Source organism: Panthera tigris, chromosome A1 (assembly GCF_018350195.1).
Source record: "Panthera tigris isolate Pti1 chromosome A1, P.tigris_Pti1_mat1.1, whole genome shotgun sequence".
Taxonomy (NCBI): Eukaryota; Metazoa; Chordata; class Mammalia; order Carnivora; family Felidae; genus Panthera; species Panthera tigris.
Window position 1 is genome coordinate 141,444,114 of NC_056660.1, and position 24,007 is coordinate 141,468,120.

General features: G+C 34.8%; 1 protein-coding gene across 10 annotated transcripts in view; it reads right to left on the reverse strand.

The window, feature by feature from the left end:
- AP3B1 (adaptor related protein complex 3 subunit beta 1) overlaps positions 1-24,007 on the reverse strand; it is a 259,225-nt gene that overhangs the window by 138,065 nt on the left and 97,153 nt on the right. For all 10 annotated transcript variants that reach the window (XM_042988960.1, XM_007079816.3, XM_042988982.1 and 7 more), the window contains 2 exons: positions 4,040-4,195; positions 46-143 (listed from right to left, as the gene is read on the reverse strand). In XM_042988960.1, coding sequence (XP_042844894.1) covers positions 46-143; positions 4,040-4,195 — 254 coding nt within the window. The remainder of the gene's footprint in view (positions 1-45; positions 144-4,039; positions 4,196-24,007) is intronic.

A 24,007-nucleotide genomic window follows, 5' to 3' on the forward strand; every position in this document is an offset into this window, starting at 1 on the left:
CTTTGAAGGAATACAAAAGAAATAACATATAAAATCACGTCCTACCTATTGCTACGAAGTAAACGCACTAGTGATTTAGAAATAATGCCAACTTCAGATTTTGGTGATATGTGCCAATACAGCTGAGCAACTGCCATAACCACCTAAAAGATAAAGTATGAAAACAAGAGCTATGAACACGGGAGAGCATGCTACAGTTTCAGAGTACATTTGCTACAGTCTCAGAGTACATTTCTACAAATTGTTTCTTTAACTCCAGCAAAATTCATGTGAAGTAAGATGGATATGTTGCTACCCTTTGAAGCAGGCTGAAGAATGTTCTCCCAAGAATTCATGTCTACCCTCAGAATACGACCTTACCTGGAGATAAAATCTTTGCAGATATTATTAAGATAATGATGGAGATGAGATCACACTGGATTAGGGTACGCCCTAAATCCAGTGAGTGTCCTTAGTAGAGACATAAAAGGACAGACACAGAGAAGGCAGTGTGAACATTGGAGGAAGAGATTGGAGGGAAGAATCTGTAAGCCAGGGAATGCAGAACTGTTAGCATCCACTATACACCAGCAAAAAGCAGTTTCTCTCTTAGAGCCTCCAGAAGGAACCAACCCTTTGATATCCTACTAAAAAGTGAGAAAATAAAGTTCCGTTGTTTTAATTCACCTGGTTTGTGGTAATTTGTTATGACAGCTCTAGGAAACTAATACAGAGGAGAGAACAGAAAAGAAAATAGATGTTATGAGAAAACAGATGTTAAATGAACTACCCAAAGTCTGCTTGGCAATACAAAGCAAAGCTTGATACAACACTCCAAATCCCCTATTCTTCTTAATACTGCTGCTTCTGCTCTGAAATTGGGAATATTTTAAAAGTGGTAAGCATGCCTTTCCAAATGAAGCCCAGATACTTTAGGACAAAACTAACAATCTGAACATTTAAAAAAATCAGTATGTGGAAGTTATAATTAAACGAATTCTATTAAAACAATTCCTCTAAAACAGCATTTGAAATGATCTTCTTTTTCTCTAAAATGCAGAAACTTAAAAATAGTCTTTGCTTCAAAGCCATTATAAAGGTGATAAACTATAAGAGTACAATGTTTCCCCTACATGACTCTACACTTAGATCTAGACATCAAAAGTCCAAACTGGAAAGTTATCCAGCTTTACTTGTGACAAATGCAGAAATAGTTACATCATCTTGCCTTTAGCTCAGAAAATATATCACTACTACTTTACTTCTGCTTAGTCTATAAAGTAGTAACAAATACATAGCAGGGATTTTACATATGCTTAAAGAGTATACAATACCTGAGGATGCTTGAGATAATTTCCTTCTAAAATTAAGAAATATGTTTTAAAAATACTGTTCTCAGAGTCCTAAATGCACTGTTGTTTGGCACTTTGTTGTACTTTTTTTTGTAAGACTGATTTATAGCTTTCAGATATTGGGAATTTGAGGAGTTTAAGGATATTTTATTTCTTCAGTTATGATCCACAAATACACTCTAGTTACAGAACAAACTCTCCAGAATTTAAAATCTAATAAAATAAAATCTCAATTCATGACTGTTTTAATCTAAAGTAGGTGATAGTCATTTAAAAAAATATTAAAGCAGGGGCGCCTGGGTGGCTCAGTCGATTAAACATCCGACTTTGGCTCAGGTCATGATCTCACGATTCCTGAGTTCGAGCCCTTTACTGGGCTCTGTGCTATCAGCCCAGACCCCACTCCAGATCCTATGTCCACCTCTCTCTGCCTCTCCCCCACTCATGCTTTCTCTCTCTCAAAAATAAATAAATATTTTTAAAATATTAAAGCATACAGCTGGCTAATAAGTATTAGTACATAACAGAAAAGCTGAAGCTTTCTTTTCACGTATTTTACAGAAAATAATTAAGTCGTCTTCTGTTAAAAATAGTAAGCCAAATGCTACTGGAAAGAAGATAAACTGTACTTTCTATATGGGTCAAGGCTTTTAAGATTCTAGATGCCACTTAGCATGTCATCTCCTCTCATATGTTAATTAGGGCACTCCCTCAAGCCCTCAAGGGCTACATACTCTTAGTCTCCCCCAGTATTTACAAATCTAACAGTTTAAAGTTTCTTCTATAACCAGAATTTGAAATTTGTAGTCTGATTTGTAAAAGCTCTGTAAGACGGAAGCTCCCATATCTCCAAAGTCCAAAATAAGTGAAACATACAAATTGGATAGGCCTTCTACAGTTACATGATGTACATTCGTGATAAAAGTATATCTTATAAGCCCTTTTCTATTCCTAACTACCGATACCACTATCACCTTATCTAGACCGTTAGAACAGCCTCCCAACACTGTTTCCAGTGCCCCGTGCCTGCAATTCAACCTACACAGCACTGACCAAATAAGTTTCCTGAAAAAAAAATTCTCAAAGTCGCTCCTTTAACTGAGAACAGGGCTAAAATAAAGAAATCTGTTCGCAATCCTTCAAGCCAGGCTTTACATGTATTTGGCAGCATCAAATATGCAGGACACCAAAACATACTGGGACAAAAAGGGAACTGTGTCCATTTGGTACACAATCAAGTAAGCAGGGAATCAAAACATATTGGGACAAGAAATACAAGCTACTTCTATTTGTTTCACCATTCAAGAACATTTTTGATCAGTAAGTATTTGGATCATAAAATCAATTCCCAAGGCAAAGTTAAACAGTGAGTCAATTATGAAGAAGGGTTTTAGGTGGTAAGTTACAGCTACTTAAATACAAGCTGGCCAAGCTGGGCTCAGTGAAACAGAATCATATTTTACAACATTAGTAAAATAATATTTTTTATTACTGTGTATGGTTATTTAATAGTGATATAGAAATTAAATTGAGGTATAAGAAAAAAACTTCTGCTGATTACTAGGATACATATACAAAACTCTAAGCTCTAAATTCACAAGCATCAGAAAACTTAAGTAATTCAAGTACAGTTCCACATTTTCTAAGTTTTTACTAGTTAAACAGTAATTAATTAAGAACACTTTTAATTAAAAAATATTAAGAAAATGTTTTACTTGTCTCCATCTAACGTTTAGATATAACTTCCAGTTGACAGGTAAAACAGGGGTACAGAAGAAAAAATTAAATAGCACTATAAAGAAGCAAAGAGAAAACCCAGAAGAGTATTCTGCAAGACTTGAGAGGTTTAAAAACAATAACAACCAGGTGCAAGAGATACTGGTTTAGATTATCTATTTATAAAAGATACTTTAAGATAACTTGGCATTAAATGGGATGAAATTTTACTGAAATAGAGAGGACTGACTAGGGAAAAAAAGATTAAAAAGTACTATATACAGTATGATTTTTATCTTAGTTTAAAAAATATGTATGTGTAGATATACACACATGTGAATATACGTATATTTATGCAGAAAAAGGATCTGGAGGAAAATGCATCAAGATATTATACAGTGATTTCTGAATGACTGGAATATGATATTTTAAGTTTTTTAAATTTCTGCTAGTCCCTACTTCCTAATTTTTTATTGTGTACATGTATTGTTTTGAAATATAAAGTATATTTAAAATAAGAAGACGTAAAACAAAATAAAACAAGCTCAGGACTCAAATGAAGATGATTTTTAATTGTTAGTCAACCCTACCAACTAAAATTTATTATGTATGTGGTGTTATGCTAAGAGCTTTTTTCTATGTTAGCCTCTTAAAAATTCTTACAAGGTTCATATGAATATTATGGACTGATACCAGATTAAGTGCTCTGAATTACAACTAAGTAACAGAAATATGCAGTCTTCCAATCCACTGAGAAACATCTTAGGAAAAGCCAATTAACAAAACCACAAAAAAGTAAATGAAGTCCAGTAGGTATATAACTACCAAGCCAAGTAATCTAATAAAAGCCTGATTTTTGATGTATAAACAAATAAACAAACAAATGATCCAGTAGCACACTAAAAAATAAAGACTTGTTTACTGAACTTACATACTTTTAACCACTGTTAAAAAAAAAAAACAACCCATGATTTTTGTAAGGTTTAACATACCGCTGCATTCCTACTCTGAAGTAAAGGCTTTGTATTCCGAATTAAAAGTCTATGGTCTGGATCCATAGTATATGACTTCTTCCTTTTGTCAGTCTTTTCCTTCTGGTCATCATCAGAGTCATAGAAATTCTTTTCATCGTCTTCTAAACCGTCTTCCTATAAGAAACAAATAAAAGAAAACTTTCTTTTTACCATCTACTCTAGTATTTTACTGAAGAATATTACTGTTAAAGAGATTTGAAAATACTATGCTACCTGTATAAAAGAAAGGCCTTGCTTTTTATAACAATGTAACTGTCTTTTAGTGCTATAGATAATACTTCTTTTATATTACATAGTAAACCTCTGAAAATATTAAATCCTCACAGATATATCTATAGCTGACCAAAGGCAAAACTTGAACATGAGACTCTAACAAAGCCTATAAGACGAGACTACCTAAAACCTGAAAACTATTTCCATGCATTATCAGTCAGTGTGTAAATGGATCAAAGGGTCAGAATAAAGAGAAGTGTTTCAACTGCAGCACACATAAAAGAAATCGCAATAAAACTTGACAGGTTAAAAACGAGTGATTAAGTAACAAGTCTCTGTGTTGTCAAGAAAAACTCTGTTTGGTACCTATATATATCCAGGGGTTGATTCTATATTTTTGACTTGTACTTTTAACTTGAATGCGTTAGTATCTCTGCCAATAAAATCTGCCTAGAGGCATTTAGTCTTAAAAACAAACAAAAAGCATACAAAGACAATAATATCCACCTCGATCTAATCCAACGATTGTTTACAGGTAATTTCTGTTATCAAGTACTACCTGAAACACACTTTCTACTGTTGAAAAGATGGGAGTAGATGTACTTTTCCCTATTCCTCTCACTATGTACAACTAGAAACGGGAGATGTTACATATGAAACAAACTTAAGCAGGGAAAGGGAGAGAGAAGAAAGACTAGATATGGACCCCATGACCCAAAGAATGAAACAACAGTAAGTTCCTTGGATTTTCATTTTTAGTCATATATCAAAGCAGCTGAGCGCTAGAGAAGCTGATAACCCAAAAACGCCAAGCACAGATGAAACAAACCCTCCAAAAGCCTACTGTCTGTAGCCAAAGGACCAAGAAAAAGAAAATCTAGCACGACAAAATTTTTCAGAAAATAACTGCTCTCGTACAGCTACTGATAGAGGGAAAAAAAAACTAAGGCCTCATTCCCACCCCTACTGGCAAAGGGTGATGTGGGAGCTTCCCCAGCTGTAATGAGATGCCTCAATCAACCCACTGGGGTGATGTCAGAAAAGGCCTCCACAGCCCAAGACTTTAATCTCCACCAGGAGATAACAAGGCATCCCCACGGTGCCAATAAAGACAAAGCAGGTTACTTGCATATCTAAGTCCTCCCATCAAGAACAAAGTGACCTCAACCCTCCCTATTGAGCTAGTGTAAGAAAATACTGAGGACACTCAAGACTTGTAGCACCACCACCCAGTGGTAACAAGGACACTATCCCAGGAAACATGGGGAACAACGAGGCATTTCTATCCCTCCCCGCCTGAGAGCAATCAGGAGAGAATTAGTAAGCAGCCAGAAATCCCCCATTTACCCACAGTAACAGCGAGTGCAACCTCCCCGAGGTATCAATGGAGGCTGAGTGGGGAACCTGGACTGCTACCATGATTAGCAGTAAGAAGGCAGCATGCACTCCACCTTTCCTTAATGAAATAGTATCAAACAAACCCAGCTAAAACAGAAGACCTGAATAAGATCCAGAATCTCATGATATTCAAAATGTCCAGGTTTCAATAAAAATTATTCATCATTCCAAGAACCAGGAAGATCTCAAACTGGATGAAAAAAGATAACCAGTAGAAGCCAACACTAAAATGATAGGAATATTAGAATGATCTGATTAAAATTCTAAAGCAGCCATCATAAAAATGCTTTAATGAGCAACGAGGAACATTCCTGAAACAAATGAAAAAACAGAAAGTCTTAGCAAAGAGTTAAAATCTGAAGAAACAGAATATATAAAGATCTCACGGTTAGTGAAATCAAGCCCCATGTCGGGCTTTGTGCTGACAGCGTGGAGCCTGCTTGGGATTCTCTCTCTCTCCCTCTCTAAAAATAAATAAATAAACTTTAAAAAAGAAAAACACAAGAATCAAAATTAAACAATGACTACAATCAAAAGCAGTATTAAGGGAAAAAAGGAACCATCAGTGAACTCAAACATAATGAAATAGAAACGGCTCAATCTGAACAACAGCGAAAAAACAGACTGAGGACAAAGAAAAAAACAAAAACAAAACTTAAAAACAGAACTTTGGGGACCTAGGGAACTATAACAAAATAACACCTCTTGTCATCTGAATCTTGGAAACAGAAGAAAAAGCGTGGGGCTGAAAAAGTACTCTGAGAAACAATGGCTGTCTGCTTTGGATTCTGTGTCTCCCTCTCTCTCTGCCCCTCCTCCGCACACTGTCTCTGTCTCTCTCAAAGATAAATAAACTTAAGAAAGAAAGAAAGAAAGAAAGAAAGAAAGAAAGAAAGAAAGAAAGAAAGAAAGAAAGAAAGAAAGAAAGGCTGAAAAAGTACTCTAAGAAATAATGGCTGGAAAATTCCTACATTTGGCAAAAGAAATAAAACTACATATTGAATAAGGTCAGTAAACCTTAAGTAAGGCGGACATAAATCCATAACAAGACATATTAAGTCAAACTTCTGAAAACTAAAGACAAAGAGAAAAAAATCTGGAAAGCAGTAATATAGAAATGACACTGGAGAGGATGAGGTAATGAATCAGAGTGATTAGTGATAAGGATGAAAATGTCAGATAGGTTTAATAACTACTCAGAGGCTGAAATCAACAGGATGCACTGAGTGAATGTGAAGGAAGAAATAGAAACACTTAATGAGGATGCCCCAAATTCCTAGCTGGGATAACCAAGCAGATCATGATGCTACCAGGTAAGCTAACCTTGTCCAGGAGGGAAACAGTTTCTCTCTTTTTCAAGGCTGCTTGCTATATAAACATCCTTAAAATATAGTCCAAAATAAAACCTACCAATGCTTTTTACTCAGATGAGCTGTAAAAATGAGGAAAACCCATGAAGGACCCATGAAGGAACCATTTCTTTTGTTCATGACTAACCTGCTTCTATTCTTCCAAGTGAATGTTCTTTCTGTAAATTCACAAATTCCCCGCGGCAAAAAAAAATATATAATTTTTGTGATCTCTAATCATTTTTACTTTAACATGGCAGAACAGTTTTTAAAAGTTATAGAGTTAAGTAAAGAGTTCCTAAACTTGACACCAAAAGCACAGTCCATAACAGAGAACATTTGGATCTCATCAAAATTAAAAACTCTTGCTCCATGAAAAACCCTCTAAAGAAGAATAAAAAAATTCTAGACCGGCAGAAAGTATCTGCAACCACATATATGACAAAGGACTAGTATCCAGAATATAAAGACAACTCCCAAAACTCAACAGTAAGACAAAAACACAAAAAAAACCCACAATGAATTCAATTTAAAAAGGGGCAAAAGGTATTGTTATGGACTGAACTGTACTTCTCACCCTCCAAATTCACATGTCAAAGACCTCATTCTGGAAGTGACTATACATTAAACTAGGACCTTTAAAGGAGTAATTAAGTGTAACTGAGACCATCTGGGTGAGACCCTAATCCAATAGGACTGGTATCCTTATAAGAAGACACCAATGGTGGCACAGAGAAAAAACAAATGTGAGTACATAGTAACAAGACAGCCATCTGCAAGCCAAAGAGAGATGCCTCAGGAGAAACCAAACTTGCCAACACCTTGATCTTTAACTTCCAGCCTCCTAGAACTATGAGAATGTGAGAAATAAATGGATTCATCAAGTCACCCAGTCTGGTATTTTGTTATGTCAGATCTAGCAAACTAATACAGACATCAACAAAGAACTCTTTGGAAACAAAAGGAGTTTTTTTTAAATACCCACCTTCAAAAGTAAACTAGAAATTATAACATTATCTGTACTTCCCTAATGATAAGCAATGCTGAGCATCTTTTCATGTGTCTGTTAACCATCTGGATGTCTTCTTTGGAAAAGTGTCTATTTGTGTCTTCTGCCCATTACTTAGCTGAGTTTGCAGGTATGTCGTTTGCAAATATCTTCTCCCATTCCATAGACTGCCTTTTAGTTTTGCTGACTGTTTACTTCACTATTTGAATGCACAATTCAAAATAAACTACTTCAAGTTGACCCTTGAACAACATGGGGTTTAATGACCCACACACAGTTGAAAATCTGAGTATAATTTTTGACTCCCAAAACATGTAACTACCAATAGCCTACTGTTAATTGAAGCCTTATTGATAACATAAACAATCAATTAACATATACTTTGTATATGTATTACATACTGTATTCTTACAATAAAGTTAACTATATAAAAGAAAATGTTAAGAAAATCATAAGAGAAAATACACATACAGGACTGAATGAACTACAGTTACTGAAAAATACCTATGTATAATTGACCTGCATGGTTCAACCTGTGTTGTTTGAGAGTCAATTTTACTTCTCTCCCAGTCCTTTAAAAGAGAGGAAAATAAAAAAAAAGGGAGGACTGTAATTGAAATAAGTAATCTTTTTTTTTATTTGCATTTATTTTATGCAGAATTTACTCCTGGCACCTAAGTTTTTGTTTCTTCAGTTTCTTCTGGGATGTCTTTTTCTTCTGCACAACCTCCTCTTCTGGTGTAGAAACAATCTGATCTTTTATAGTAAATATCATGTCAATGTGGAAGGGACAGCTCATGTATGGGTTAATCTGACCATGAGGCCTGTACGTTCTATGTTGCATCTTGGGGACTTTGTTCACCTGGATGTGTTCAATGACCAGAGAATCTATACCTAAACCCTTAAGCTCAGCAATACTCTCTGCATTTTTAAGCATGTGCAGTAAAAATTATAGCACTCTTTTTAAGCCAGCGACCCTGTGTCCAGCCCCACTATTTTTGGTCTGGGCACACCTACCAACTCCATCATCGTAGTGATGGAATGGCACACATTGCTTCTGTGAAGTGATATTTTTCAGATATTTGGTGGCTTTTTGGATATGCATACCCTTGATGACCAGGGTAGTTTCATGTGTGTTCTTAAAGTGAACATGAAGACTTGAATCTCTTGATCTGCATGACTTTGTAGGGTTTTCTGGGTAAAGTGAAAAGTGAATGATTTTCAGCAATCACCTCAGGCCACTTATCGAAAGAGGTGATACACTCTTAAATCAAGGCCAGACTTGAATGACTATTCCTTTATGGAGCTCCAAGCCAAACCAGTTCTGTTAAGTGCATTAGTAAACTAATATAATGATACCCAAATAATCATGTCCTCTAAGCATAAGCACTCACCTACCATCTTTAGTCAACTTTAATCAAACGTTCAAGCTCTACTTGAAATTGATATATGATGAAAATGCTGTATTAACACCCTCTAGCTACCAAAATCCTCATGCACATAAAAAGCTGCTTTCACTAAGTATTTACTCATTTCATGTCTCCTTCATTATTAATTAACACAGTTTATTAAAGTTCAATTATATTATTTTAATAAAAGACATATTTGCATCGCTTAATTGATAAATGAAGGGCTGATGTTTTTATGAGGTTAATGAACAAGACAGGGCTTCCACACAGAATGGGAACCAATCTCTAACAATTTATATCTGCATCTGTGCTGCTGCTGGCTATATTTTCACAGGTTTTCAATCCATCAGAAGAGACATTAGCCCTAACAGAATGGAAGCTAGGTGCATACAACCAAAATGGGTATATACTACATCACACCACTTCTCTAACAGTGCTGGCTCTATAACCATGCCAAATTACTTGACCTCTCCTTGTCTTCATTTACTTGTCTATAAAAGGGAATAAAAGAAGTATCTGTCATAAAAGTGTTTATAAAGATTGATTCGTTTAGTGGAGATTATACAAGGCACACAATGCCTTGTGCATATGAAACACTCAAATAGTAGCTATTACCACTGCTTTGGTTAACAAATTTTCTTTCTGGTGGCACTCGGGTGGCTCAGTTGATCAAGCAACTGACTTCAGCTCAGGTCATGATCTCACGGTTCATGAGTTCAAGCCCCAGACTGGGCTCACTGTTGTCAGCCTAGAGACCACTTTGCATCCTCTGTGCCCCTGCTCTCTCTGCCCCTCCCCCCACCTCAAAAAACATTTTTTAAATTAAAAAAATAAAATAAAAAGAAATTTTCTTTCCAGAAACCACATAAAAAAAAAACCATTAGGGGCGCCTGGGTGGCTCAGTCAGTTAAGTGTCCGACTTCAGCTCAGGTCACGATCTCGCGGTCCGTGAGTTCGAGCCCCGCGTCGGGCTCTGGGCTGATGGCTTGGAGCCTGGAGCCTGCTTCCGATTCTGTGTCTCCCTCTCTCTCTGCCCCTCCCCCATTCATGCTCTGTCTCTCTCTGTCTCAAAAATAAATAAACGTTAAAAAAAAATTTAAAAAAACCCCCATTATCCTCAAATCAAATATCCCAACTTGCCAAATATAAAGAAAACTTTATCTCCAAAATTTCCCTCAGAAAAGAAATTGTCTTGTATTTGAGAATTTACAAATATAACATAAAGCTCTTGTGCAATGCTTCATTTTGACCATGATGTACTATTTGGAGAATTCATTACAGTGAAATAACTTTAATCAATGCTAGATATAGATACTTAGAAGAAGTCCCAAATTCTGGTGACAAAAATTTCATCATAAATAAAGTCTTTAAAGATCACTTTTAATGTTTATTTATTTATTTTAAGAGTGAGTGCACATGAGCAGGAGTGGGGCAGAGAAAGACCGAGGGAGAGAGAGAATCCCAACCAGGCTGCCAGCACACAGCCCAAAGGGTTTAATCTCACGAACCATTAGATCATGACCTGAGCTGAAATCAATTGTAGGATGCTTAACTGACTGAGCCACCTAGGTGCCCCTAAAGATCACTTTTTAAAAACAGGTAATACAGGATTATAGAGTTCTGCTTCTAGTAATGGCTGAATAGGCAATATGAAACAAACCCTTCTAGTAAGAACTAGAAAAGCTAGGGTGAAAACATGAAACATATCTGAAGGTACTAACAAGCTAAAGGAACAGGGATGAATTATGTAGGCAAGACCCAGAAGTAGTAAACATAGAAATCCAAATGAGAATTGCAATTGCTTTCCCCTAAAACCATATAAACACATGCTATTACCTAATAGGAGGCTGAGAGGCCTAGAATCTGATTAGAGTTTTCAGGAGACTCACAAAACTACAGAAACAAAAACTGGACGTCAAGATCCCCCCAAAAGCAAAGTCCTAATAACTCTTTAGTTTAAAAGTCTGAGAGTCTTAAAAATTAATTAATTAAAATAAGCTAAATAAATAAATAAAGCCTGAGAGTCTTTTAGAGAATAAAGATGCTAAAATTAACACCCAGTTTTTAATTATCTCAATCCATAACTGAAATGATAAAGTAAATCAGATTGTTGATACCCTTACCCAGTAATATTCTACAAGCAAACCAAAATTCATCATCTAAAGCTTCAAATTAGTTCAACAATTTTCATAAAGTAAAGAAGGAAAAGAAAGGAGGAAGGAAGAAAAGACAATGTCATTCAGGGTAAAGATTCTGTTTCCATTTCAAAAGGTAAACATGATATTAAGTAAAAAGTGGGGGGGGGGGTGCGTCTGGGTGGCACAGTCGGTTAAGCGGCCGACTTTGGCCCTCTTTCTCTGTCCCTCCCCCACTCGCACTTGGTCTGTCTCCTAAGTAAACATTAAAAAAATACAAAGTTTTAAAAATATGCATATAAGAAAAGACACAATGATGTGAATATAAATCAAGAAAAAATATAAAAACAGAGGAGCACCTGGGTGACTCAGATGGTTGAGCTCAGGTCATGATCTCATGGTTCCTGAATTTGAGCCCCATGTCGGGCTCTGTGCTGACAGCACGGAGCCTGCTTGGAATTCTCTGTCTGTCTCTCTTTCTGCCCCTTCCCTGCTCACACTTGCATTCCCTCTCTCTTCCTCTCTCTCAAAATAAATAAAAAATGTTAAAAATAAAATAAAATAAAATAAAATAAAATAAATAAATAAATAAATAAATAAATAAATAAATAAATAACAGAGAGGAGAGAAAACAGAGATAATAGACAAAAATTTAACATGGTTATAAAATAACTATGGATAATACGTTCAAGAAATTAAGTGAATAAGATCGAGAGTCTGAAAAGGAATTCAACACAGTAATCTTTTATAGAAAAATGAAATTCACTTTTTAATATCATTATGACATAAGGTGTTACAACTTCAGCAACTACTTGTAGAGTTAATACAGCAATCTTTTGAAATCTGACTAACTTTACATTTGTCGTAATTTCAACAGATCAGAAAGAGGAAAATTTGTGCATAGAGATAACAGCCCAGATAATAAACTTTAAATATTTCCATGCATATTTGAAAGCAGTACTTAGAAATATTTTATTTTTTAGTATCTATTTTCAATGAAAAAAATCTTTTCAAAATAAAATAGAAGAGTGGCACTGTTTTGGTTTTTGGGGGGTATAGCTGAAACACAACATTACACTAGTTTCAAGTATGCAATATAGTGATTTGACTATGCTACCCTTGCCACAATTCCAGCTACCATTTGTTACCAATATATCATGATTACAATATCACCAACTATATTCCCTAGGCTTTGCCTTTTATTTCCAGGACTTATTCATTCCATAACTGGAAACCTCTATCTCATGGTCCTCTTAACCCATTTGGTCCATTTTGCCTATCTTCCTTCCTCTCTCCTCCCCTCTGGCAACCATCAATTTGTTCTCTGTATTTATAGGCCAGATTCTACTTTTTCTTTGTTTGTTCATCTGTTTTTTTAGATTCAAATATGAATGCAATCATATAGTATTTGTCTTTCTCAATCTAATTTCACCTATCATAATAACCTATGGTCCATCCATGTTGTCACAAATGAAATGATCTCATCCTTTAAGAGAGTATAGTATTTCTATGTGTGTGTGTATGTACACACACATCCTTGCCCATTCATCTATCAATGAACCCTCAGGTTGCTTCCATGTCTTGGCTATTGTAAATAAAGCTACAACAAACACAGGAGTGCATATAACTTTATGAATTAGTGTTTTCATTCTCCTTGGGCAAATGCCCAGTAATGGAATTATTTGATCATATGGTATTTCTATTTTTTTAATTTTTTAGTCAAATTGTTTAATTTTTATAACTTATTCTGTACCTTCTAATATATTTCTTATCTAAAAACTGACATGAAGCAGTTTATGTAATACATCTATGAATACATTTATGTAATGCATCTGTGAATTTAGAACTAAGTAGAAAGGCCTCTCCTACATAACTGAGGGGGCTATTATGAAGCCTTTAAAAATTATCCTAAAGACCTATTCAGAGTATATTATACATATAATGTTAACCATCTTAATAATCTGGTTTTCTGATATACAGATAATTAAAGGTAAAACTTAAAAAGAAAAAAGAAAATATTATATCTTTCATTCTCTGTGAAGGAACAGGAAAACAGAAATGTGTTTTTACAAGTGTTTACATCAATATGATTTAAAAAAAGAGCATTTATTATATATATTATTTCTATTGAGCCTGGAGAAATGCATTACCACAATGGGGTTTCTAATGGATGGTAATTAGATCATTTTATATTGTGGTTTATGTTGGCAATTTTTCAAACCACATGGTCATTGAGTAATTTCACCTTTACTTGAATAAGTTGCTGAAATGACTTATAAAAAATAGAAACATTTCAAAGAAATCTGACTTATATAAAAAAAAAATCAATGAACCTTTAAAAACCTATTCTTTTGCACCTTGGGAAAATGGATGGTTCCAAAGTAATAGAAAGTAAAAAATAATTTAAACAAACAAACTCCCTGAGGCCAAAGCTGAAAAATTTGGGCAACAAAATAAATAATAATAGTATTAGCTTATCACCCATAGAATAAAATAAGTATCTCTATGTCCATAGTTATATAAATAAATAAGAAATACATGAGAAAGAAAAATCAGGTGTTTTTACAGAAGAACAAATAATGCCTTTGCTAATATCAGGTGAATGTGTACTGAAGACTTGAAATGTTATTTCTATAAGAGCACCAAGGTGATGAGCATCTCAAACAACCGACAAAGAATTAAGGATACTTTCCTAAGAAAAACTGTTAGGTGACTCAAAAAAAAAAAAAAAAAAAAGCCCTAGTTATCAAGAAGCAAATACATAAAATGTATGTGATAAAATTCATAAAATGAGTATTATAAAGCTGTATCTATAAACGAATTCTACATTTTCCTGAGTTTACAATATGTGTGTGTGTGTGTGTGTGTAAAATAAAACTATGTATCACAATAGACTTTCTCTAACTTTCAAAAAAAGTATACATTCAACCTGAACCCTCGCTCAAAAAAAAAAAAAAAAAACTTTAACTCTCTTTTAGGAAACAGGAACCAACTTACTAGTTTCCTCAAAGTGAAGATACTGTGTTTTAGAAATTCATTCTGAATAGGTATAAATGGAATTATATCTAGATATAATTATATAATAATCTATATCTAGATATCTAGAACATCATGAATTTTTTGGAAAATCTGGAAGTAGAAGTGGAAAGGGGGATAAAATTAAAACGAGAGTATGATGACTAGGTGATGCATACAGGGGTATTCAATGGACTGTTGGCTACCTCTGTGATTCTTAAATTTTTTCATAATTAAAAATATAAACAGTGAGTTTGACTGCATGATCTACTATAAAGCTATAAAGTAATCAAGTAATATAAAAGTAAAAAGTAATTAAGGAATCCATTACTAGTGAAATAGACAGATAAACGTGACTCAACAGAGAACATAAAAATAGACCCACATGCATGTGGGGTCAACTGATATTTGACAAAGGAGAAAAGTCAATACTATGGGGGAAAAGGTAGTCATTCAACAAATGGTGCTGGAACAACTGAACATTTACATGAAAAAAAAAAAAAAAATGAAGCTAGAACCAGACCTAATACTCCAAAAGCTCATTCAAATAGGTTTACAGGCAATTAGAGACAAAAAACTGTAAAATTCTGAAAGATAACATGCAAACTCTAGATGAACCTGGATACAGTGATGACTTTGAGATAAAACACGAAAAGAAGTAATTCATGAAGGTGGATTTATTTAAAATCAGAAATATATGCTTTGCAAAAGACAATGTCAAGAAAAAGGGAAGACAAATCACAGATCTGGAGAAATACTGGAAAAGACACATCTGATAAAGGGTTGTTATCCAAAACAGGAAAGGCTTTTTTTATTACTGATTTGTACTTAACATACAATACCATATTTTCAGGTGTATGACATAGTGATTCAATATTTTTACACTTTACAAAATGATCACCTCATACTACACAAACTTATTACAGTAGAATTGACTATAAACTCTATGTTTATATTACCTCCCCATGACTTACTTATTTTATAATTAGAAGTCTCTACCTCCTAATACCTTTCACCAATTCTATCCATCCCTGAAACTTGCCTCTCTCTGGCAAGCACCAGTTTGTTCTATCTATAAGCCTGTTTGTTTTGTTTTGTTTGTTTTGGTTTTTACACTGTATATGTAAATGAAATCATACAGTATTTATCCTTCTGTCTTATTTGAACTCAGCATAATACTCCCTAGGTACATTCATGTTATCACAAATGGCAAGGTTTCATTTTTTTATTAAGGCTAATTATTTCACTCGTGTGTGTGTGTGTGTGTGTGTGTGAGAGAGAGAGAGAGAGAGAGAGAGAGAGAGAGAGAGAGAGAGAGAGAGAAACATCTTTATCCATTCATCCGCTGATCAACACTTTTAGATTGATTCACTTTTAGATTACTTATCTGGCTACTGTAAACAATACTACAATGAACTTAGGGGTGCAGACATAACTTTGAATTAGTGTTTTCATTTTCTTAGGATAAATTTCTCAGAAGATAAATTTGCTGGAACATATGTTGATTCTACTTTTAATATTTTGAGGAACCTCTACACTGTTTTCCACAGTGGCTGTACCAATTTACATTCCCATTAATAGTACATTAGAGTTTCTTCTGCACTTCCTCACCAACATGTGTTATTTCTTTCTTTTAGATAATGGCCATTCTGACAGGTGTGAATTGGTATCTCATTGTGGTTTTGTTTATAATTCCCTGAGGATCAGTGACAGTGAGTATCTTTTCATGTGCCTATTAGCCATCTGTATCACTCTGGAAAACTCTATTCAGGTCCTCTGTCAATTATTTAATTGCATTTTGTTTTACTACTGTTGACATGTATTGAGTTCTTCATATATTTTGGATATCAATACTTTATCAAATATATCATTTGCAAGTATCTTCTCTCATTCAGTTATGTTGCCTTTTCTTTTTGTTGATGGTTTCTTTTACTGTATAAAAGCTTGTTAGTTTGATGTAGTACCCTTTTTTTTTTTTTTTTTTGCTATTGTTGCCCTTGACTTATGAGACACACATCCCAAAATATGGTTGCATCTGATATCAAACTGCATATGTTTTCTTCTAGGAATTTAATGGTTTCAGGTCCTACATTTAAGTCTTTATTCCATTTTGTGCTTATTTTTGTATATGATGTAAGAAAGTGACCCAGGTTTTTTTCTTGGTTTTTTTTTTTTTTTTTTTTTTTTTTTTTTTTTTTTTTTGTAGCTGTCCAGTTTTCCCAACACCATTTACTGAAGAGACAGTCTCTTTCCCATTGTAGGTTCTTGCCTCCTTTATCACGAATTAATAGACCAGGAAAGTGTGGGTTTATTTCTGGGCTATATTCTGTATCACTGATCGACGTGTCTGTGTTTGTGCCAGTACCATACTCTTTTAATTACTATAGCTTGTATAATAGTTTAAAATCAGGAACCATGATTCCTCCAGCTTTATTCTACATTCTCAAGATTACTTTGGCTACTCAAGGTCTGTAGAGGTTCCACACAAATTTTAGGATTATTTGTTCTAGTTCTGTGGGAAATGCCACTGGTATTTTGATAGGAATTGCAATAAATTTGTAGATTGCTTTGGGTAGTTTGGATACTTAACAATATTAATTCTTCCAATCCATGAGCAGAGTATATCTTTACATCTATTTGTGCCATATTCAATTTCTTTCACTAATGTCTTAGACTTTGCAGAGTAGAGGTTGTTCAACTCCTTGATTAAACTTATTCCCAGGTATTTTATTCTTTTGGATGAATTTGTATATGGGATTGTTGTCTTAATTTCTCTGCTAGCACACTGACAGTGTACAGAAACAACAGATTTCTATATATTAATTTTGTATCCTGGAAGTTTACTGAATTTATTTATTGCTTCTAACAGTTTTTTGGGAGCCTTTAGGGTTTTCTATCTAATATCAGGTCATTAGCAGTACTGACAGTTTTACCTCTTCCTTTCCAATTTGTATGTCTTTTATTTCTTTTTCTTGCCTGATTGCTGTGGCTAGGACTTTCAATACTATGATGAATAAAAGTGGCAAGAATGGGCATCTTGCCCTTATCATGGAGGAAAAGCTTTCAGATTTTCACTCTTGAGTGTGATTTTAGCTGTGGATTTGTCATTTATGGCCTTTATTATATTGAGGTATACTCCCTCTATACCCATTTAGTTGAGAGTTTTTATCATAAATTGTTCTCCAATATGTTCAAATGCCTTTTCGGCATCTGAGATGATCATATGAATTTTAACCTTTGTTTTACTAATGTGGTATGTATCACAATGATTAATTTGTTAAACCATCCTTGCATCCCTAAAATGAATCCTGCTTGGTCATGGTTTTATAAGCCTTTTATATATTGTTGGAATTTAATTTGCTAATATTTTGTAGACGATTGGTGCATCTACATTCAACACAGATACAGCCACCCCCCTTTTTTTTGTAGTATCTTTGGTTTTGGTATCACAGTAATTCCAGCCTCATTAAATAAATTTGGTAGTTCTCCTTTCCCTTCAATTTTCTGGAATAAGTTGAGGAGGACAGGTATTAACTCTCTTTTCAATGTCTGGAAGAATTCACCTGTGACATCTTCTGACCTTCTGGACCTAGACTTTTGTGTGTCTTTGATTACTGATTCAATTCATTATTTATGATTGATCTGATTTTTATCTCTTCATGACTCAGTCTTCAAAGATTATTTCTAGGGAAATTCCATTTCTTGTAAGTTGTCTAATTTGTTGGCATATAACTGTTTATAATATTCTCTTGTCATCCTTTGTATATCTGTGGCATAGGTTGTAATTTCTCCCATTTCTAATTTTGCCTATTTGGGCTCTTTTTTTTTTTTTTTTCTTGATGAGTCTGGCTAAAGTTTGCTGATTTTTGTTTAGTTTTTCAAAGAACATGCTCTTAATGTCATTGATCTCTTCTATTTTTTTAAGGTCTCTGATTTATTTCAGCTCTTTATTACTTCCTTCCGTTAACTTTGGATGTTGTTCTTATCTAGTTCCTTTAAATGTAGAATGTTTGAAATTTCTCTTTTTTCATGAGGTAGGCCTGTATTACCAAGAACATTCCTCTTAGAATTATTTTTGCTTTGTTCCAAATATTTTGGAATGCTGAGTTTCCATTTCATTTGTCTCAAGGTATTTTTTTATTTGGTCTTTGAGTTTTTCAGTGACCCTCTGGTTGTTTAGTAGCATGCTGTTTTGTTGCCACATGTTTGTGTTTTTCCCAGTTTTCTTCATGTAATTGATTTCTAGTTTCATACCATTGTGGCCAGAAAAGGTGTTTGTTATGATTAAAATCTTAATTTTATGGAGACTTGTTTTGTGGCTTAGTTTTTGATATTAGAGTACTACTACACCAACATTTTTTCATATCAGTTTGCATGGCATATGTTTTTCATCCTTTCACTTTCAGTCTGTATATCTTTAGATCTGAAGTGAGTTTCTTATAAGCAGCACTTAGAAGGGTCATGTGCTTTTTATCCGTTCAGCCACACTATGTCTTTTGAATGGAAAATTTAGTCCATTTACATATAAAGTAATTATTAACAAGTATGTGCTTATTGCCATTTGGCTAATTGTTTTCTGATTTTGCAGTTCCTCTCTGTTCCTTTCTTCTCTTTGAAAATTGTTAAATTGATCACTTTCATTAGTGTTAATATTTACATTCTCTTTTTTCATTTGTGTATCTTTAAGTTTTTTTCTTTGTGGTTACCATGAGATTCCCATATAATATCTTTTTTTTTTTTTTTTTTTTTTTTTACAGAGGGGAAAGCACAGGGGTAGAGTAAGAAGGAGAGATAGAAAGAATCTTAAGCAGGCTCCACACCCAGCATGGAGCCCATGCAGGGCTCAATCTCACGAGCATGAGATCATGACCTGAGCTGAAATCAGGAGTCCAAAGTTTAACCTACTGAGCCACCCAGGCACTCTTTCCATATAATAGCTTATGTATGCAAGTCACTTTTGAGAGTAAATTAATGTTGAGCACATTCCAGAGCTTTATATTTTACTACCAGCATTTAAAATTTCTGTTGACACATTTTACATCTTTTTATTTTAGGTATCTCTTAACTAGTTAATGTATCTTTAATTAATTTTACTACTTTGTCTTTTAACCTTTGCACTTGCTTTGTGTTTAATCCACAACCATTATTATTTATTTACTTTTTCTGGAGAGATTCTTACTTTTGTTTATTTTATTAGTAATTAGTGCCTTCTCTTTTTACCTCAGAGAAGTTTCTTTAACATTTCTTGTAAGACCAGGTTAGTAGTGATGAACTCCTTTGGCTTTTGCACATTTGGAAAAGTCTTACTCTATCTTTCAATTGTGAGTGATAACCTTACAGAGTTAAAAACATTCTTGGTTGGCAATTTTTCCCTTTCAGCACTTTGGATATGTCAAAACTAGTCCCTTCTGGCCTGTAAAGTTTCTAGTGAAAAATCTCCTTATGGCCTTACAGGGTTTCCTTTGTTATAATGTGTTACTTTTCTCTTGCTGCTTTTACGGTTTTCTCTTTATCTTTAGTTTTCACCATTTTAATTATGTTTCTCAGTGTGTTCATCTTGTTATTCTCTGGGATTCCTGGACCTAGATGTCTCTTTCCTTCCCCAGATTAAAGAAGTTCTCAGGCATAATTTCTTCAAATAATTTTTCTGACTCTTTCCCTCTCTTCTCCTTCTGGGACCCCTATAATGAAAATGTTACTCTGCATGATGTTTTTAGAGATGTCCCATAGGTTATTTTCACTTCTTTTAATTTTTTTTTCATTTTGCTGCTTTGGCTGCTGTTTTGCATTGCTTTGTCTTCTAGCTTGCTGGTCTGTTCTTCTCTTGCAACCATTCTGCAGCTGGACCTGTCTAGTGTATTTTTCAGTTCAGTTATAAATTGTTTGGTACTAACATTTTCTATCTTGTTGTTGAAGTTCTCACTGTATTTGTCAATTCTTCTCCAGAGAACAGTGAGCATCTTTATCACCACTGCTTTGAATTATTAATCTGGTAGGTTGCTAATCTCCATATCATTAATGTCTTTTTTCTAGGAATTTACCTTGTTTTTGGTTTGAAACATGTTCCTGTTTCTTCATTTTGCCTTCATTTTGCCATATCTGTTTTTCTATATGTGTTAGGGGAAATGGCTATCTCACTCAGTCTGAGGACTGGTCATGTGTTCCATGTGGATCAGAAGTGTAATCGCGATCTGGCGATCACAGCTAGTCACTCTTATAGGCATCATTTACATAGGCTGCATGTGTCCACTGGCTGTCCACTGATAGGGCTATGGCTGCTGCACACGGACGTCAGCGTTGGAAACACTCACTTGACTTCGGGGTGGCTCAGTCACTGTGTAGGGTGAGCAGAGTTCAAGCTGCTTGATCACCCCAGTTACAACTCAGTCTCTACTCGAGGTGAGCACAGCTAATGGCTTTAGTCTGGCCCAGTTTTGGCTGGAATACTGCGCATGGAGGGTGGGGGCGAGGATGCTTGCCTGGCACTATTGCACCTTAGGTGCTAATGGGGTGAGCAGAGTGTGGGGTGCCTGCATAGCCTAGTTACAGCCCAGGGTGGACAGAGCACTCCCTCCAATGGTACCTGAGTAGAGGGAGAGCACCAAGAACAATGTCTGTCTGCTCTATCACTAGAAAGTTAAGATGAGATTGCAAAAATATTATCCACTAACACTTCCATCCCCAGATAAAACCCCTGAATTTCTATCTCTCTGGCAGACACTTTAAAATGAGTAAGTGGCAGGGTGGCTCAGTCAGTTAAGTGCCTGACTCTGGCTCAGGTCATGATCTCATGGTTCCTGAGTTCAAGCCCCGTATCAGGCTCTGTGCTGACAGCTCAGAGCCTGGAGCTCACTTCAGATTCTGTCTCTCTCTCTCTCTCTCCGCCCCTTTCCCACACCCCCCCCCCCACTCTGTCTTGAAAATAAATATTAAAAAAAAATTTTTTTTAAATAAAATGAGTAAGTGGGTCTCCCTTGTTTATGGTATACACTAGCAAACTGTTGCTTTTGCACTTGATCTCAGGGCAGGTATGGTTTGCAATGAGCCCTCTAAGAGCAACATCTCTCTTCCCTATAGCTCTTTGATCACTACAGTTTTTTTTGATTCTTTTGGTCTTAGTCCACATTGATTTTCAAAACCAGATTATTTTGGGGGCTTGTCTTTCTGGTGCCAGCCCCTAGGGCTAGGGTGCCCAAAATGGGATACTCCTCAAAGGAGAATCTCATCTATGGGGGGCCTTCCTGATTGCGGTGTCACCACATCTGGGACAGGGTCATGGGTGAGGCCATGTCTTGGCCTTCCTATCCATCTTAATATGTGTCTTGTGTCTTTTGTCTTTTGTTGTGGAAGTGTTAGACACCCAGTTCTCATGTTCTTTTCAGAGGAAAATTATTCTATTTATAGCTATAAGTTTGCTGTGTCTGTGAGAAGAGCTGAGTTCAGGATCTTCCTATGCTGCTGCCATCTTCAATCCCCCTAAATAAAAAACTCTTAAAACTCAACAATAAGAGAGCAATCAACTCAAAAAGCAGAAGACCTGAGCAGACAACTCACTAGAGAAGATACATAGATGGAAAATACACATATAAAAATAAGTTTAACATGAAATATAATTAGGGAAATGCAAACTGAAACAATAATGAGATAACACTACACTCCTATTAGAATAACCACAATCCAGAACACTGACCACAATAAATGTTAATGAGGATGTGGAGCAACAGGAACTCTCAATTCACTGCCAGTGGGCATACAAAATGGTACAGCCATAGTGGTACAGCCACTATCAAAGACAATTTGGCAGCTTCTTACAAAATTAAATATATTCCTACCAAAGGATCTAGTAATCAAGATCCTTGCTTGGTTCATATTGGAATGAGTCCACATAACAACTCAAACTCAAATGAGTCCAACATAAAAATCACACACACAAAAAGCTGGTTTATACCAGCTTTATTCATAATAACCAATTCTTACAGCAAACAATCCTTCAGCAAGTGGGAAGGATGCATACATTGTGGTACATCCAAACAATGGAACATCAGATGGTACTTAAGAGAAATGAGCTACAGAGCCATGAAAAGATGTGGAGAATTCTTAAATGAATATTACTAAATGAAAGAAGCCAATCTAGAAAGGCTACACAGTGTATGATTCCAACTATATGACATTCAGGAAAAGCAAAAGTATGGAGATAGTAAAAATTAATTGTTGCCGGGTTGGCAGAGGGGAGAGGGACAACTAGGCAGAGGACAGGATTTTTAGGGCAGTGAAACTATTTGCTATAATACTACGATGGTGGAGTCATATTATACAGAAAATGCAACACCAACAGTCAAAACTAATGTAAACTATAGACTTTGTGTGATAATTGATGTATTAATATACATTCACTAACTGTAATAAATGTACCACCATGGTACAGAATGCTGATAATGGGAAAGGTTGAGTGTATAAAGAAAAAAGGAGTACAAATGACCCTTGAACAACACAAAGTCTGGGGCGTTGAACCCCCACACAGTTAAAAATTCCAAGTTTAACTTATGATTACCCCAAACCTTAATGACTAATTGCCTACTACTAATCAGAAGCCTCATCAATAACGTAAAGTCAATTAATACATATTTTGTACATTATATTGCATTATATACTGTATTCTTACAATAAAGTAAGTTAGAGAAAAGAAAATGTTATTAAGAAAATCTTAAGGAAGACAAAATACATTAACAATATTGTAATTACCAAAAAAAAAAAAAAAATACATGTACGGAGAACCACGCAGTTCAAACCTGTATTTATCAAGGGTCAACTATATTTGGGAACTCTCTGCATTTTCTGCCCCCTTTTGTTACGAACCTAAAAGTGGTCTAAAGAATCGAGGGTAATTTAAAAAAAGAACCAGAGGAGGGAAAAAGAACCACTGAATTTACTATGTGAACCTCTCTCATATGAAGATAGGTCTCTCTTCATTTTGTACAGACCACACCAAATGGTAATATAAAAACATCAGAATAAAATAATCTTTTCACTCTGGTCTTAAATATTTACTTTCAGTAAAAAGAAATGTTATTACTTTAAATATTAACTTTATGAAGGCAAAAAATACCTTCTACTCCATAAAGTGTATTTATAAAGGCATAGTTTATACATCTTTAAAGTACTGTGATTATTATTACACAGACTCACGGAATAAAGAAAAGTGTAAAATTATACTTAAGTAGCAATACTCTACACAATTTTTTTATCTGACACTCCAAACACAAATGTTCCACAAAAACTGTAATAAGTCAGTGTTTAAACCCACATTTTTTTACTCTGAATATAAGCTTTGATTTTAAGAGATCTTAGGATACAGAGAGACTTGCTCATTTTATCTCAATGGATTTACTACGAAATAA